At 48.5% G+C, this 15,595-nt stretch overlaps 1 protein-coding gene across 1 annotated transcript in view; it reads left to right on the top strand.

The window, feature by feature from the left end:
* Tal1 (TAL bHLH transcription factor 1, erythroid differentiation factor) overlaps positions 1-776 on the top strand; it is a 5,797-nt gene extending 5,021 nt beyond the window's left edge. The window contains exon 3 of the mRNA XM_028786817.1: positions 328-776. Coding sequence (XP_028642650.1) covers positions 328-776 — 449 coding nt within the window. The remainder of the gene's footprint in view (positions 1-327) is intronic.
* Positions 777-15,595: the final 14,819 nt, after the last annotated feature.

The following is a 15,595-nucleotide window of genomic DNA, read 5'->3' as shown; positions in this document are numbered from 1 at the left end:
AGAGAGAGAGAGAGAGAGAGAGAGAGAGAGAGAGAGAGAGAGAGAGACAGAGAGAGAGAGACAGAGAGAGAAGACATATTAAATGCTACACAGCCCACAGGAGGGGCCCAGCACTCTCAGACACATGTCATTTATGGAAGGTGATGGACAGGAAACGGGTAGAGTTGTAAGATTGGTAAGATAGGGCTGGCGGGAAATAGATCTCACAGTGATGCGTCAACTGGACTTCTGAGATGAGGAGTCCTTGCTTTTAGCTCCCTAGCTTCTCAGTAGAGGAGCCCTTTGGAGGTCTCTACCTGCCTCTAACCTAGGTCCTTCTATCCTCAGGTCCTCACACCAAAGTAGTGCGGCGCATCTTCACCAACAGCCGGGAGCGATGGCGGCAGCAGAATGTGAATGGGGCATTCGCTGAGCTCCGAAAGCTGATCCCCACCCACCCACCAGACAAGAAACTAAGCAAAAACGAGATACTCCGCCTCGCCATGAAGTACATCAATTTCCTGGCCAAGTTGCTCAATGACCAGGAGGAGGAAGGCACCCAACGTGCCAAGCCTGGCAAGGACCCCGTGGTGGGAGCTGGTGGGGGTGGGGCAGGGGGTGGCATACCCCCTGAAGACCTTCTACAGGACGTGCTTTCTCCCAACTCCAGCTGTGGCAGCTCTCTGGATGGGGCAGCCAGCCCGGACAGTTACACAGAGGAGCCAACACCCAAGCACACTCCCCGCAGCCTCCATCCTGCCCTGCTGCCGGCTGCTGATGGGGCTGGCCCCCGGTGATGCGTCTGGGGCTGCCCAGGGCCAGCAGGCAGGGGCCTAAAGGCCCCTGGGTTGCTGGGCTTCAGGGCAGGTGAGATGAGAAGCAGGTCAATGGATTTAATGAACTTCCCTTACGGTCTGAACTTTGGGAAGTCCCAACTGACCCTGGGCTGGCATTTCTGTTTCCTGCCTGGAAACAGAATAGGACAACAGAGTGAAGTAGTAGGTACTTTTTCTGAAGATGGCACGGTCTTCTCCCTTTCCCAAGCCCCAAGGTTTCCCCAATTATGAGGCTCAAGTGTCAGTGGTTTTGGTCTAGAGTTTGTGAGCCTTGTTTTGGACAAGATCTGGGGTTGTTGCCTGTTACCTGAGGCATCCGGTTGGCCTCTGCCTTGCCTTTCTCCCATCCCGAGCTGGCTGGGGTGGCTTTTGTGGCAGCTTCTGTTCAAATACAAAGGTACCCAAGAGCTGACCATTTCCTGAGCCCCATCTTCACCCAGGTCCATGTTGATCCATCCAGCTTGCCAGCTGCTGTGGAGAGTCAAGCCTCGAGGTGCCTTCTTCAGGGCCTGTTTGGAAAAGATGGCCAGTAAACAGACAGCCTGCTCTCAACTAGCTGGGGCAGAAAACCCAACAGCCCTTTTTGCTCCAGGGAATCAGAGCTCTGTTTTCTTCCCACTGAGACTTGCCTTCCTGTCCTGTGGCTGTGAAGACCACGTTGGCAGCCTTGAGCATGCTCTGTTGGGCTGTGTGCAGGCACAGAAAGGGAAAGTGACATTAGGGTGAGCAAAGCAAGAGTGTTGGAGGCACTGGGTTTCAACTCCTACACAGCACTGTTTGTGCGGGAGAGCGCATGACAGTGTGCTGGTGCGTGGCATGTTGGTGCTGGGGCTATGCAGCCCATAGGCTTTCCCAGGAGGCTTAAAGGAAGCTTCTCATTGCAAGATGTCTGTTGGCTGATGGTCTGAACTTCCAAATGGAGTACAAACTGTCCTGTAAATACTCTATTTGGGATTCTGCCTCACCAGTTGCTGGTGGCAACTCTAGACCATGACACAACCCAACATGTAGCCTGACGCTAAGGCCAGGAGTCCAGTCAGAGGCAAGGCCCTGGCTGAGACCTGAGCATGCATATTTGCTCAGCTTAACTTTAAGTACTCCTCCCCTCACACAACTGCAGGCCCTACGTGTGTGCATGGTAGGTTGGTTTAACAGGAAGTGGGTGTCCCCTCTAAAAGCTGTACATGAAATTTTTGTAAAGCAAATCCTTCTTCTCCATCTTTTAAAGACATATCCCTGCAAGTCATTTTGTAAAGTGGAGAATCCTTTTGTAGTATGGATAACTATCCTGTTGTTTCTCCCCTGTGTCAATCCAGGCGGGACCTGTTTGTCCTAAAGCTAGGCCTGCCTATAATGAAGTTCAAGCTCATGGAACAAAGTGCACAGAAGTCCTGTGTATCTGTAATTGTATTGGTGTCACTCAGCTCTCACTCTCTCCAGGCTTTGCCTTCGAGCTAGAGAGAAAATATCCAAAGGCCCCATCATGCAATGTACGAGCCCATCACTTTTCTGTTGGGGATTCAGCACAATGGCTTGTTCGCACCGTGATGGGGCCTGAGTACAGACTTAGGTGGTCAGAGATGGATTCTGCTCCCCTGCCCTTCCTAGTAAGTACTGAGGGCCCCCAGGTATAGGGACAGTACGGTCAGCTACTAAGGCACTGTGATTCTTTGTCTCCTGTCACATTCTGCTATCACACCTATTGCCATGAACATTAAGGTTGGTTTCTTCCCATTGCTTGGAGTTCAAAGAATCTGACCCATGAGAAAATGGAATGACTGTCCTGGGCTCTAAGGCTGTGTTTGCTTCTTAGTGGAATGATGACTTGGGAATGAAAAATGTGGATCTGTAGGTGGATTTTATGAGAGGGATCACACATTTGTTGGGAGCATAAGCTGCAGTTCCCTTTATCAGCTTTGCAGCTTCTCTGGGATACATACGCTAGGCAGTGGTGGGCCGCTCCGATAATAACATTGGAAGTTCACCGGGTCTGTAAAGACTGCTCTTGTGCACTGAGGGCACAGTGCAGGGGGAGAATAGCACACACAGGATTCTGTGTTCTATACCCAGCACAGACACAAAAGAAGCTTCATTTCCCTTCTTCCCTGATCGTGCCATGAGATTCCAGCCAGAGCTCAGGCCTGTGCAGTTGATGTTTGTGTTGTTTAGATTATAAAATATTTCCCACTGAGCTATCCAGATGCTCATTTCTCAAGACTATTCTTAATTTCTCCCTGATTCCAGGCAAGAGACAGGAGGGAGAGAGATTGGGAACATGGATAGTGCCTCCAGACTATGCTACAGTTTCTAAAGGGGCTGGGCAGGGGAGAGCCAGGGTTTTGGTCTTTGTAAGATCTAAGAAAGACCCAAATTCTGCTCTCACATCCCATATCTTTCTTCCTTTGCCTCTTCCTTGCCCTTGAAGAAAGCGCAGCATCCCAAGAACAATGTCTGTACAAAGGGGGAAAATGTAAGCATGAGAAAACATTAAAAAAAAACAGTGATAAATATAACTTCAGAGAGAATCCCACCCTTCAAGAATAATTCATGTTTATTTGTGGTGGCAAGTGACAAGATGGTACAACCTTTATCCTTTTCCAGAAACAAAAACAAAGGGCACAGCAACTGTAGTGAGCTGACAGCTATTTTGGCCTTTTGTGTGAGTCTAGCAGTACTTGGGATCACAGTGGTACATGACCCTCTGCCGAAGGCTTGCCTCAGCCCGTGTACATAGCACGTCATGTCTGTGGGCAAGCCCAGCACTTTCCGTCAGTGTTGTACTGTATGTGATGAATTGTGTTGGTCTCTGTGTTTTTCTGCAGAAGAGGAGTAACTACTCCGGGTACCTTGATACTTGTACAGCTTAGAGGCCAACACTGCGGGTGTGTGACTCTTTATTGAAAAAACAAAAACAAAACAAAACAAAATACCAGTGTGATGATGATAGTATGTGTATATATATAAGGTTATATGGGGAAGATTTCTAAATAAAAGTTTTACAAAGGGGCCTGGACTTTATACTTGGACTTTGCCCCCTAGAGCCTGAGAATGGGAACATTAAGGGGAAAGGCTGGCAGAGCTTGGCTCCAATGCTCTTGGGAAGTAGGATCTAGCTTCTAATCTCAGAGCAAGCCTGTAGTGTAGGGAGGAAGGAGGCTACCCTCTGGGGGAGGCCCCCTTTCCTCTCTTCTGCAAGGCTTCACAGGGCTTCAGTGTTCTGTCCTTGTGTTTGCAGCCCTAAACAGCCTGGCCCTCTCTGTGTTGGGCCAGCTTTCTCCTTATTGTTAGATCAGTTTCCTTGTTTGGAGCCATTGTTCCCAGTGAGGTCTCAGGTGGGCTGTTACCCACCATTGGTGTCTATGGATTTCCTGATGATTCAGTGGGGTTGCATCTTTTACACCTGGCCCTTTTTTTTTCTTTTTTAACGATTAAAAGAAAAATATTTTATGTATATAGGTGTTTTATATGTATAGGTGCAGTGCCCACAGAGGCCAGAAGAGGGAGTCAGAGTCCCTGGAACTGGCGTTGCAAACTGTTTTGAGTTGCCTTGTAGGTGCTGGAGTTTCATGAATGGAATTTGAGACAGAGACTGTTTGTCTTGGGGAGGCCATTACACATGGATGTTTGGTCTCTTGTGGCTTCTGTTTTCTCATTTAACAAGCATTTGTTGAGCACCCACTCTGGGCAGATACTGTTCTGCTGGTGAGGATTCAGCATTGAACGAAACAGACATGGATGCTCTCCACTGCAGCTTATGGTTCAGTAGGGCCATGTTGAATGCACAAACACACACAACTAGAGTTAAACAGTTAGAAAGCAGTTAGTACTAACCCACAGTGAGTTTCATTCAGGCCAGCCTGGTCTACATGAAACTCTCAAAAACCAAAGCCAAGAAGAGTGGTAAGGGACAAAAATGGACAGATCAACAGGGATAGTTCAAGGAAGGCCCTAGGGTGCCATCTTTTCCATTCAGGGTCAGATGATTCCTGGTGTCAGAGACAGTACTGTCCTAGGGACAGGATTGGGCCTTTCTGTCTACTTGTTACACAGGCTAAGAAGCCCTGAAAAGGCTTTTCTCTTTCTTCGTCTCTGGACCTCAGTATTCAACCCCAAATCTAGAGACATGGACTAGCTCTGATTCAACAATTGGCAATCCAATAGTCTCACTGGTGATTCCCATCCGGCCTGTCTCTAGTCTCAGCAGCGTTTTGTCCTGTTGGTGTCTATAGGGAGAGGGTAGGATTCAGTATGAGTGTCAATATCTGACCTAACTCAGATATGCCTCTCCCTGGCTCAGGGCAAGGATGGTAGGATTTGGCCTTGGAAGGGAGAAAAATGTATCTTAGGATTATAGACCTGAGGGACTACCATGATAGGAGAGAGAGAAAGAGGACAGAGAAGGAAGAATAGTGTGTGGGGTGGAGAAAGTGGCCAGCCATGTTCAGTACAACGGAGGGGCCATGCAAGGAAAGGCTGAGTTAATTGGTTTTAGCAATATTGAGACAGCTGGTGTCTGGAAAGCGCTACAGAGAGGAAGAGATAGAGGCAGCAACCTGAGGGCTTGGGGATGCCACTCCCCATCTTAGAAGGATTTTCCTCAGGAGAAACAAAGCTTTCCATGTAATGGGGACAAAGAGAGTCTGAGGATTCTGGCTGCTAAAAGGACAAACTGGCTCCTGGAGGTCATCAATGGGGACAGAGGCCCAGAGACAAAATGTCTTTCCAATCCCTGTATCTCATAGTGACAAGTAGGCAGGCTCACTCTTCCTGTTCCAAGACAATGTCCCTGAAGCTCAGAATCCCTGACTCCACGAGGAAAGAAAAGCGCCCTGAGTCCTGCTGATCTGCTCCCCTGTACCCCTTTATTTCTTACCACTCCGTTTGTGTGTGTGTGTTTGTGTGTGTGTGTGTGTTTCTGAGACAGGGTCTCATGTAGCCTAGGCTGGCCTCAAACCTACTAAGTAGCTGAGGATGACCTTGGACTTCTGACCTTCTTGCCTCTGGAATGCCGGGATTACAGGTATGTACTACATTACCAGGTTTATTCAGTGACAGGAGCTGAATCCAGGGCTTCCTGCATGTCAGAATGTCAGGCACTCACTCTACAACAGAACCACATCTTCTCCTCGCCCCTCACTCTTCTGTGCCTACTGTGCTGTGCTTCCCTTCCTTCCTTCTTCCCTTCCTTCCTCTTTCTTTCTTTCTTTCTTTCTTTCTTTCTTTCTTTCTTTCTTTCTTTCTTTCTGTTCTAGACTATTTTATTGTTTTATGACCTCCCAGATGTTGAATTCTGGGTTATTTTTCACAGAACAGCCTATCTTCCTCTCTGCCCACTCTCATTTGGTTGAATTGTCCCTGAAGTCCAGGAAGCTTTCCTGACTCCATGGGACTGGGTGCCTCCTTTGCATCCCCATGGGACCCCCTGTGTGCTGGCCCTTCCTGCCCTAACATTTGCTTATTTATTTGCTTCTGCACTGAAACAGAAACCCCCCAGAGCTGGAACCAAGTCTGATTAAGCCCCCTGCACAACACCTTAGGGTACAGGCATTCAGGTTCCTTCCCTACTGGCCATGAACAACTTTTCTACTCCTGAAGGCTCTCTTTTTTTCTCTCTGGGCCTCATGTCTGACAGCAGAAGAACCTGAAAGGCTGGTATGGAATGACAAAGACCAGGCGTGGGGGCTGCGAATCGACTCAACTGTCTGGCCTCCCCATGTTGGTTCCTACCTGCTTCCCTTTTTGTAAAACAAGTATGTGTTCCTCAGAAGCCATCACTGTGTCATTACCTCCCTGCCCCCAGCCCCCACATAACTCCCTGCCCATGTAAACCACGTTACCTGGTCACAGAGCTTAATTATCATGAGTCTGAGTAAAAGAGGGTGCATCTGGATCATCCAGGGGAGGACACGAAGTCCTGAGTTGGAAAGGGGTTGAGCAAGGTGAACCAGATGCAAATTTAGGACTACACCCAATGTTAGAGATCCAGACCCCTTAGGAAGGTCAGGAAAGAGAAGAGATGGCCAGTAGACAGCTAGAGTTCACAGAGAAGATGGCTCTACTTTCCTTATGGGCAAGATGGCTGCAGATTTAGGACCAGGACTGGAAATGATCTGTGTGGAGGTAGTAAAGAGCTTGCTGGCTGGAGGATAGGCTCCATGGATGGCTGTGAGGACACTGAGTAAGGACAGGCGTGATACAGTTGGTGAAAGGAGTCATGGGGGCCTAGTTGGAAGTGAGCAGAAAAGAGCAGTCAGGCTTTGAAAGAGCTTGGCCTGGGTCAGAATCACTCGGGGTTTAAGGCCTAGTATTGCTACTGGGTGTACTGGTGTGTGACTTTGGGTAAGTCACTATCATTCTGAGGTTTGGTTTCTTTATCTGTTAAACGGAGATGTTAACACTCATCTTCCACACTGTCATGGGACTTCAAGCAGGAAGTTTCATAAAAATGATCCTATAGAGAAATCTAAAAGAAAGCATTGTTTTTCCAAGAAACAGAACCAGGATGGTACTGTCCTAACAGAAGAGACAAGGAAAGGGCATATAGGTAAAGGAATATTAATCACCCCTCAGCAGCAGGACTTCTGTGAGCCTGTCTCATGTCAGGTAAGGCTGCGTAGCCAGCAAGGACCACCCATTTTGACTTCAGAGGCTCATGAGCAGAGCGGAAGTTGAAGCAGGAGAGAACTGGAGGCAAGAACTTTGGGAGGAGCTTAGTGGTGTGGGCAGCCTAGGTCTGACCCTAAGGATCCTAAGCAAGTCCCTGCTGAAATGAAGGGACTGAGGAGAAAGGCTGGGAGGTATCTGGGAGGAGATTTCACTTCCTCTCCTGAGCAGTACCTATTTTTCAGTGGTGGAACAGTCTGGTCCAGGAATGCTGGCTTCCTCCTGGACCCATACTCCTGCCCAGGCTCCCACCTCACTTTGCCTTCCAGCTCCTACTAAAGCTCTCCGCACTGGCTTACTCTGAGCCCTGCCCCTCCCCAGCTCCTGGGCTTTTCTCTCCACACAATAACAGGATGTGATCTTCGAAGAGAGGAAGTGGGGGAGGACTGCTGTGCTGATAGCAGGGAAGGAGGGGGGCTTCTGGCTCTCCCTCTCCAGCCCTCCTTTGCTCTCTAGGCCAGCCCCTGCAACAACTTTCCCCCTAAGCTCTACTCCAAGCTTCTGTCTGAGATAAGTAGGGATGAAGGATCTTCAGGCCCTTGTAGGACTCTTTGCCTATGGAGAGACGTGCCTTGGCCACACCTTCTGCACGACCTACCTTCTGGAGAGACTTGCTGGCCTAGCTTTAGATGCTGGGTTGTTTCCTGCCTGGAGCTGCTGGAGTCTAAGGGTGGGCAGATGGGTCATTCAGCAGGGCTCCATCTGTCCAGTGTCTTCCCAAGTCCACATGAGCATGATTCAGTGCAGTGGGTGATAGAATCGATCAAAAAGTCCTTGTCAAATGCTGGTTTGGCTTGGCTTTGTACAGTGTGTGGGCCAGACTGCAAAAATGGACAGTGAAATGCAGAAAGATAAGGAGCATTGAGTAGGAGCTAGGCTGACATATAACAGCCATTAAACACATATAGTGTTTGAAGGATGACTAATACACCAGGTAACTGAGGTTGTCATTTTGTTTAATTTGAATTAACTTAAATGCAAAGGGTCACATGTAGTCATTGGTTATTGGCCAGTAAAGCTTAGATCTTCATCCATTGGATTACTGGCCACTTGCTAGTTCTTTTGTTGAACCAGGTCGTGCTGGGTACACAGATCAGTCGGGTAGTTGAAGCTGTGCATTAAGGATTGTCCTAGACGACAACCAGAACACTGTGTCTCACTTAGTGGTCATGGAAGGTTTCCCAGAGAATGCTAGCTCTGGGAGGATAGGTGGGAGTTTATCAGGGATGCAGAGAGGAAGTTGGGTGGCCGTTGTGAAAGCAGGTGCAGCACTGGGAAGAATGGGATGTGCTTTGGAGATTGTAGTCTTTGCTGATGGGGTCAATGTGCATGGTTGGAAGTATTGGGCCAGAGAAGCCTTGGAATCTGGTCACCAGACATTTGAAGTTCTCTGAGAATAGTGGGAGCCATAGTGAGCATAGGGAGTAGGTAGGGGCTGGTCAGAACATGTTCTGGCCGTAGTGGAGAGCAGATGTGGACAGGGACATAAGTAAGGACTCAGGGAGACAGCATCCATAGCACAGGATGATGACCCGCTGGACTCAGACTGAGATGAGCTTTCTGTTATTGTTGAGACCTAAGTGTGATTGTGAGAAGCTGTGGTCGCAGGACTCTGGAACTTAGAACTGGGACCTAGAATCTCCTAGCACTAACCTCCCAGCAACTTATTATTATTATTAATTTAACTCTTATGAGAATATAGTACAGTAACATTATCCTTCCCTTCCTTTCTTTCCTCCAGCTCCTCTCTTGTATTCCCTCGTTATTCTTTTTTCAAATTCATGGCCTGTTTTTTCTTCACTATTAGATATATATGTATTATCACACACACACACATACACACACACACACACTCCTTCATACATGAATACAACCTGCTCAGTCTATACGATGTTAATTGTATGTCTATCTTCAGGGCTGACCAGCTGGTATTGGGAATCAGTTGGTGTGCTAGTTCCTGGGGAAGACTACCTCTCTTGCTCGCAGCATTCCTTAGTTGCCCTTTAGTTCTCTGTCTAGGGCTGAGGCCTTTTGAGCTTTCCTCCTTCCATGTTAGCATGTCTATTGGTGGAGAACTTGTTCAGGTCTTGTTAAAGCAGCCATATTGTTGAGACTTCATGAATACAGCTTCATGGACATTTCTAGGAGATGCAATCTCACAGCAAGCTTCTTGGCTTGTATGCTTTTTCTGCCTCCTCTTCTGCAATGATCCCTGAACCTTAGGTGCAGGAATTATGTTGTAGATGTGGCCTTTGCATCTGTGCTCTACAACTCAACATTTTGATAGAGTTTTTCTGTGGTGGTCTCCATCTGTTTCAAAGTGAAGTTTTCTAGATGGGGGGTGAGAACTAACTTATCTGTGGGCATAAGGGTAAATACTTAGAATGTAGTTAGGGGTTATTCTGGTTCAATAAAGTGGCTGTAGTAGGTTCTCCTCCAAGATTCGTGATTTCACTAGCCCTCAGTAGTTGGCTATGTTTCCAGTACCTGGCATGTACTTCTCGTTAAGTAGGCCTTAATTCCAATTAGGAAACTGTTGGTTCCTGCCAAAGTATGAGTGTCACTAGTATACCCTTAGGGTTATCCAGGGATGCTGGTAGTTGTGGTTCATCGCTGGACAGGACCAAACAGCTCTTTATTCCAATATACTTTCTCAATGCTGTTTATTTAAAAGCCATTCTGTAGACAAGCCTGTCCCCCATGGGACAGTGACACCAAGGTGTTAATGGGTCTGCATGTGCTGACTAGGAAGAATGGGTTTTGGCAGAGTGGAAATGGGGTGCCAGGTCCGAAGGTTGGGGAGCTCAGGAAGAGGACAAGAGTTCCTAGGGGTGCATCTCCTCCCAAGAACCCAGGACAGGGAAATGCACTTCCATTATACAGAGGTCAGAGAGGCCAAATGGTTCAGAGAGAAGCTACTGGGAGCCAGTCTCTCATCCCACAACAAATTAATCCATGGTGTTATGATTACCACAGAGAGTCCCCTGAGGGGAAGTCAGAGAGTGGCCCGTATAATTGGAGATATGTGTACAGGTTATTTCATGAGTTCCTTGATTTGGGGTAGACTCCGTATGTCTTCATTCAGTTTCCATTATGCAGATGGGAGTCTGACAATAATATCACCTCCCCTGCCAACCCCCTTGCCACCCTGTGACAAAGTCTTCTAAGACCCTTGCCCTTCTGAGATCTACCAGAGCTATGGGATCAGGCTAGAAAACCTTTTCCCACCCAATGTCTGTGACAACCTGGCCAGCTGAGCCCTGGCAGCTCAGGGTCCTCAGCCCTTCCCAGCTCATGGCTCACCCAGCTGCAGCCTGGGACCTTCGGTGCTCCTGGGTCCCAGGCTCTGGGAGATCTCAAGGGGCTGGGCCTTCTGCCCTCTGGCTGTTCCCACACAGGCTAAGGGAGGTTTGTTTCTCAGCGCTCCGCCCCTCTCTCTAGCAATCCCCAGTACGCCACCTATTCAAAGGGCTATCAGGCTTCTCCATCACTCTCACCCCCCAGTCTGTTACCCCTGAATAGGTGGGATCCAGATAGCTACAGGCACTCCCATCCCCAAGCCCCCAACCAATCTCTCCGAGGACCGTCTGAGACCTCACAGCTCTGACATGCTACCTGCGGTACCACGATGAGAACTGCGGTCCTTGCAAAGCAGCCAGTCCTATTGTCTACCAATGCCCTGAAGCTGCAGTCTCGGCTGGGCACCTAAACGCTAAGCCTGCCCTGGTGTGTGCTGCTGCGTTTGTACCCTGTCAGTCTAGACAGAGGTAACAGTTATAATCTTTGGTGTTTAGCTTCTGGAGGCAGGTGTCTCCTTTCAGGGACTGTATGCTTCTCCTGTCTCTTGGCTTTGGCTGCCGCTGTGACAATGCAAACAAGCCCTGTGCAGGCAGACAGGCAGGCAGGACCAGGCGGTAGCTGCCTGCCTTGCTTATTTGAGTGGGTGGGTGGATGGGTGGGTGGTGTTCGGCTGTCTATAGGCCCTTCAGGGTCCACATCTGCCGGGTTGGGGCTGTGCCAAAGGCGCTGGCCTGTCCAGTTGCCTGGCTGCATTGCGCTGGGCTGCAGGAAGCATTGAGCCTGCTGGCAGGCTCCCATGATGCTAATGAGGGCAGTCCTAGGCCAGGGGGAGGGGAGCCTTTGTCCTGCTCTTGTCTTTGCTGAAGAGTCCTCAGAGAGAGACAAGCGGCCCTCCACAGACCCAAGTACACATGATTAGCCTGCCATCACTCATATTGATGGCCCTCAGAGCTCTGGAGCATGGACAGAGATGGGGTTGGGGGAGAGAAACAAGGTGGTCCTGGGCAGTCCCTGCACTTTGCAGGCAGTGTACCTATAGAAACACCTCATGATCAACACAGAAACAACACTGGTCCATGAACTCCCTCAGCTTTCCTTTCCTTTCCCAGGCTGCACCTTTGCTGCACCAAAGGTAGTCTTTGAAGACTCCGTCCCTCAGCCAGTGCTAGGCCCTGGTTAAAGTATCTCTGATGATGTGTCCCCATGCTTCCTTCTGAACTCCCAGCATCTCTTAGGCCATATTCCTGGGTGACTGGCGTTAGCTCCTGTGTATGTCCTGCCACCCCTCTCTACTAACAGGGAACCCCTGTGGCTCAGGGCTGAGAGAGTATATTACTGATCTTCAGTGACCCCACCCTGCACAGAGTAGTGGTCCCACCCAGCAAGTGCTTAATAAACATCTGAAAACTCCCATCAGCTTCCAGGGAGGGTGCACAACAGATCAGTGCTTTAAGGATGTGTGACTGATGCAGGGGGTGAATGGTCGCATCATCTTCAAAGCAACCCTCTAAAGCTTGGGTCCCTAAGACACCCAAGCCCTGGGAGGAGAGAATTCAAACAGAACACAGACATGAATGGGAATGTGTGTGTGTGTACATATATATTATAATTTTTTTTGAGACTGGGTTTTATTGTGTAGCCCCAGCTGTTCTGTAACTCTCTCTGTAGACCAGGCTGCCCTGCAACACAGGGAGATCCACATGTCTCTGCCTCCTGAGTGCTGGGATTAAAGCTGTGTACTACCACCTGGCTTAGCATCTGAGACTTTTGCTACTAATAGATCACTTTGAGATGTTATTTATGATCCTTCCCATCTTGAAACTATCACCATCACTATTATTATAATTATTATCATCATTATTATTAGATAAAGAGAGAATCTTTCTATGTAGCCTAGGCTAGGCTCAAATTTGTGACTCTCCTGCTTTGGCTTTCTAAGTGTCGGGATCATAGGTGTGTACTACTATGTCCAGTTGCCATATCATAACATTTTAACATAGCTTAAGAGTTGTATTTCTGTTTAATTGGTTCCTATTATAATTCTGTTTTTTATTTTATATATTTAAGGCATTCATTTAAAAAGACTGTCCAAGAGGCCCATGTCGTGTGTGTGTGTGTGTGTGTGTGTGTGTGTGTGTGTGTGTGTGTATTCATTCCTGCATGAATTGGTTGGCTTTTTCACTAGTTCCATCTCTAGTAGCAAAGGGTCTGATGACTGTACTCAGTACCTGTGGCTCCTTCCTTAATTTGACTTGAGGATGGGACAGAGATAAGCATATGCTGGTATGATTGGAGGGGCTCCAGGTAGGGTTCGTTGCTCCAACACCATCCTTAAGCTTCAGCTTTTAAAATGTGGTTTATATTACTCAGCAATTCATATTAGCTACCACATGCCAGACCAGGGGTAGAGTAGTGAACAAGGCATTTTCCTGGTAGAAAAATGGAGAATAGTCATTTATAATAATGATAATAGTAACTTAATTATATGGTGGATTCCAAGTGAATACACGCCAAGGAGCACAAGAAGACTAGAAAAGGAAATGGATGGGTTTGTAGAGCTGACTTTGTGGAGCCTCAAAGCTCTATATTGGAGATCCTTGGCTATTAGATGGCCTTAGGGTCAAGACCCAAGGGAGATGAGAAGAACCCTATGGAGACATCTGGAAGAGAGTACCACAGGGAGAGCCCAGGTAGTACAAAGGGTCTGAGGTCCGAGTGGGTCTGCAGTGGACAGGAAGTGGCAGAAGGCAGGTGTGGCTAGAGTAAAGGAAAGGGGAACAGGAGACAGGTTAGAGAGCCATCCTGTAGAGCAGCCGCGCCATTCTGAAGACCAGGGGCTTCGTGGTTTGACTAGGATACGAGTAGGGTTTAACAAACATTTCTGTCTGCCGTTCTGAGACCAGACTAAATGGATCATAAGCAGGAACAAGGAGCCCAGGCAGTAGGAAGTCATAACAAGCTTGCAACAGGGAGTTAGAGCAAGCATAGAAAGTGAGGGATGGGGGCTGGTGGTTTGATGTGGAGTATTTCAGAGAGACACCAAAGGTGATCCCTGAGGTCTTTTAACCACAGGGAGGATGTCGGGGTGGGGAGCATGAATATAGGATAAAGAGAGAGGGGCCAGAGAGAAAGATGCATGTTTTTCATAGGTATGCTCCCAGAGACTCCTTCATCCAAACAGGTCACACTTCTTTCCGCCTCCCCCTAAAGTGTGACTGTGTGTTTGCTGAGAGATCAACCAATCCACTGATTAGCTGCACCCTCAGGTCAATCCATCGCCCCAAGGATCACTAGCTGGCATCACATGAGCCGGTGGGGAGATGCTTCAGACCTCAGCAGCACTGGAATTTCTCTTCATGTTTCCTGGCGGACTTTGCAAAGCATCAACCTCACAAGAGCAGAAGAATTGTTACATTCGTTAATTGAATGGTACCACAGGAGGCTCGTAACGCTTGCTGTTATCTTTTCTTAATCTTCCAGACTAGATGGTGAACACAACTCACATGCCTGCTGTAGGACATCTAGCAAGACTGAAACTTTTAAGATTAATTTTAATTTCAATATTGTAGTGTGGGTCTGTATGAATGTGTGCATATGAGTGCAGGTGTCTGTGGAGGCTTAAAGAGGATGTCAGGTCTCCTGGAGCTAGGGTGACAGGTGTTTGTGAGCCATCTAATGTGGGTGCCGGGAACTAAACTCAGGTCTTTCCAAAAGTAGTATGCACTTTTAATGACTGAGCAACCTTTCCAGCTGACCCCTTCTTTTTGGGACATAAGGTCTCACTCTGTAGTCCAGAAAAACATAGAATTCACCATGTGACCTGAACTTACAATGATCCTCCTGCCTCAGTCTTTCAAGTGCTGGATTATTGCATGTGCTGCTTTGCCCCTCTGGTGTGATGCAGTTTCACGGCTGTTCATCATAAGCTCGGTCTTGTTCCCTGTTGTATATCCAGTCCCCTAGTAGGCAGCAAGCATGTGGTGAGTGAACAAATGAAAGCACACTGGGGTGAACTCGGGCAAAGAGAGCAATACGTCAGTGCCGGGGAGAGGGGTGAAGGCCTGGCTCGTACAGAGGACTGACTGGGATTAATCCTATCTCTCCTAATTGACTGTGTGGCCTTGACTTAGAAACTTTCAGGGTCATATTTTTCCTAGCTGAAAAATGAGGAGCAGGATGATCCCTCAGGGTGAGACTGTGGCCAGGAGACACTAATTCTAGAAGTTTGTATCCTGGCTTGGTTCTTTGCTGGCCTGGAGCCCTGATGGGCAGCAGAACTATGCAGAGGCCACTGTGCAGAAGAGACTTGGCCTCAGGCCTCTGCTGGCAAGGAGGATCCCGGTTTTGGCCCCTCTATACTTTCTCGGCTGGGTGAGGAGGCAGAAGAAGGATTTGATTGATCTTCTCTTCTGGGGGGTCCTCCCCATAAATCTTCCTGGCCCACTGGGGTCTCCTAGGACTCAGGAGCAGCAGCCAGTGCATTCCCTGGCTCTGTGGGTTCCAAGCTAGTACCGTTTGCCTCTGTCAGCTCCTCACTCTGAGTCCACGTGTGAGGCCAAATGCTTGTCTGTCCTGATCATAGCCCCACTTTAAGTACTAGAAGGTCTCTGTCCAGGGAGTCACCAGTCTTTCTCCAAGTCTGACCTTGAGATCACATGGCATGGCCTTGAGCAGGCCTGCCCCGGGCTCCCAAAGAGTCAGGACTCCTTAACCCTATTGTACCATGGACTACTTGTGTGGTCCAGTGAAGCCCATAGCTTCATTCTTTTGTGTGGTGTGTGTTCTCTCCTCCTATCTTTATGTGGTGTGATGGTTTG

The sequence above is a fragment of the Grammomys surdaster genome, unplaced genomic scaffold (assembly GCF_004785775.1).
Source record: "Grammomys surdaster isolate TR1022 unplaced genomic scaffold, NIH_TR_1.0 100, whole genome shotgun sequence".
In the NCBI taxonomy this organism is placed as follows: domain Eukaryota; kingdom Metazoa; phylum Chordata; class Mammalia; order Rodentia; family Muridae; genus Grammomys; species Grammomys surdaster.
The sequence above is the reverse complement of the archived record's forward strand: the minus strand, read 5'-3'. Positions and strand labels throughout refer to the sequence as shown.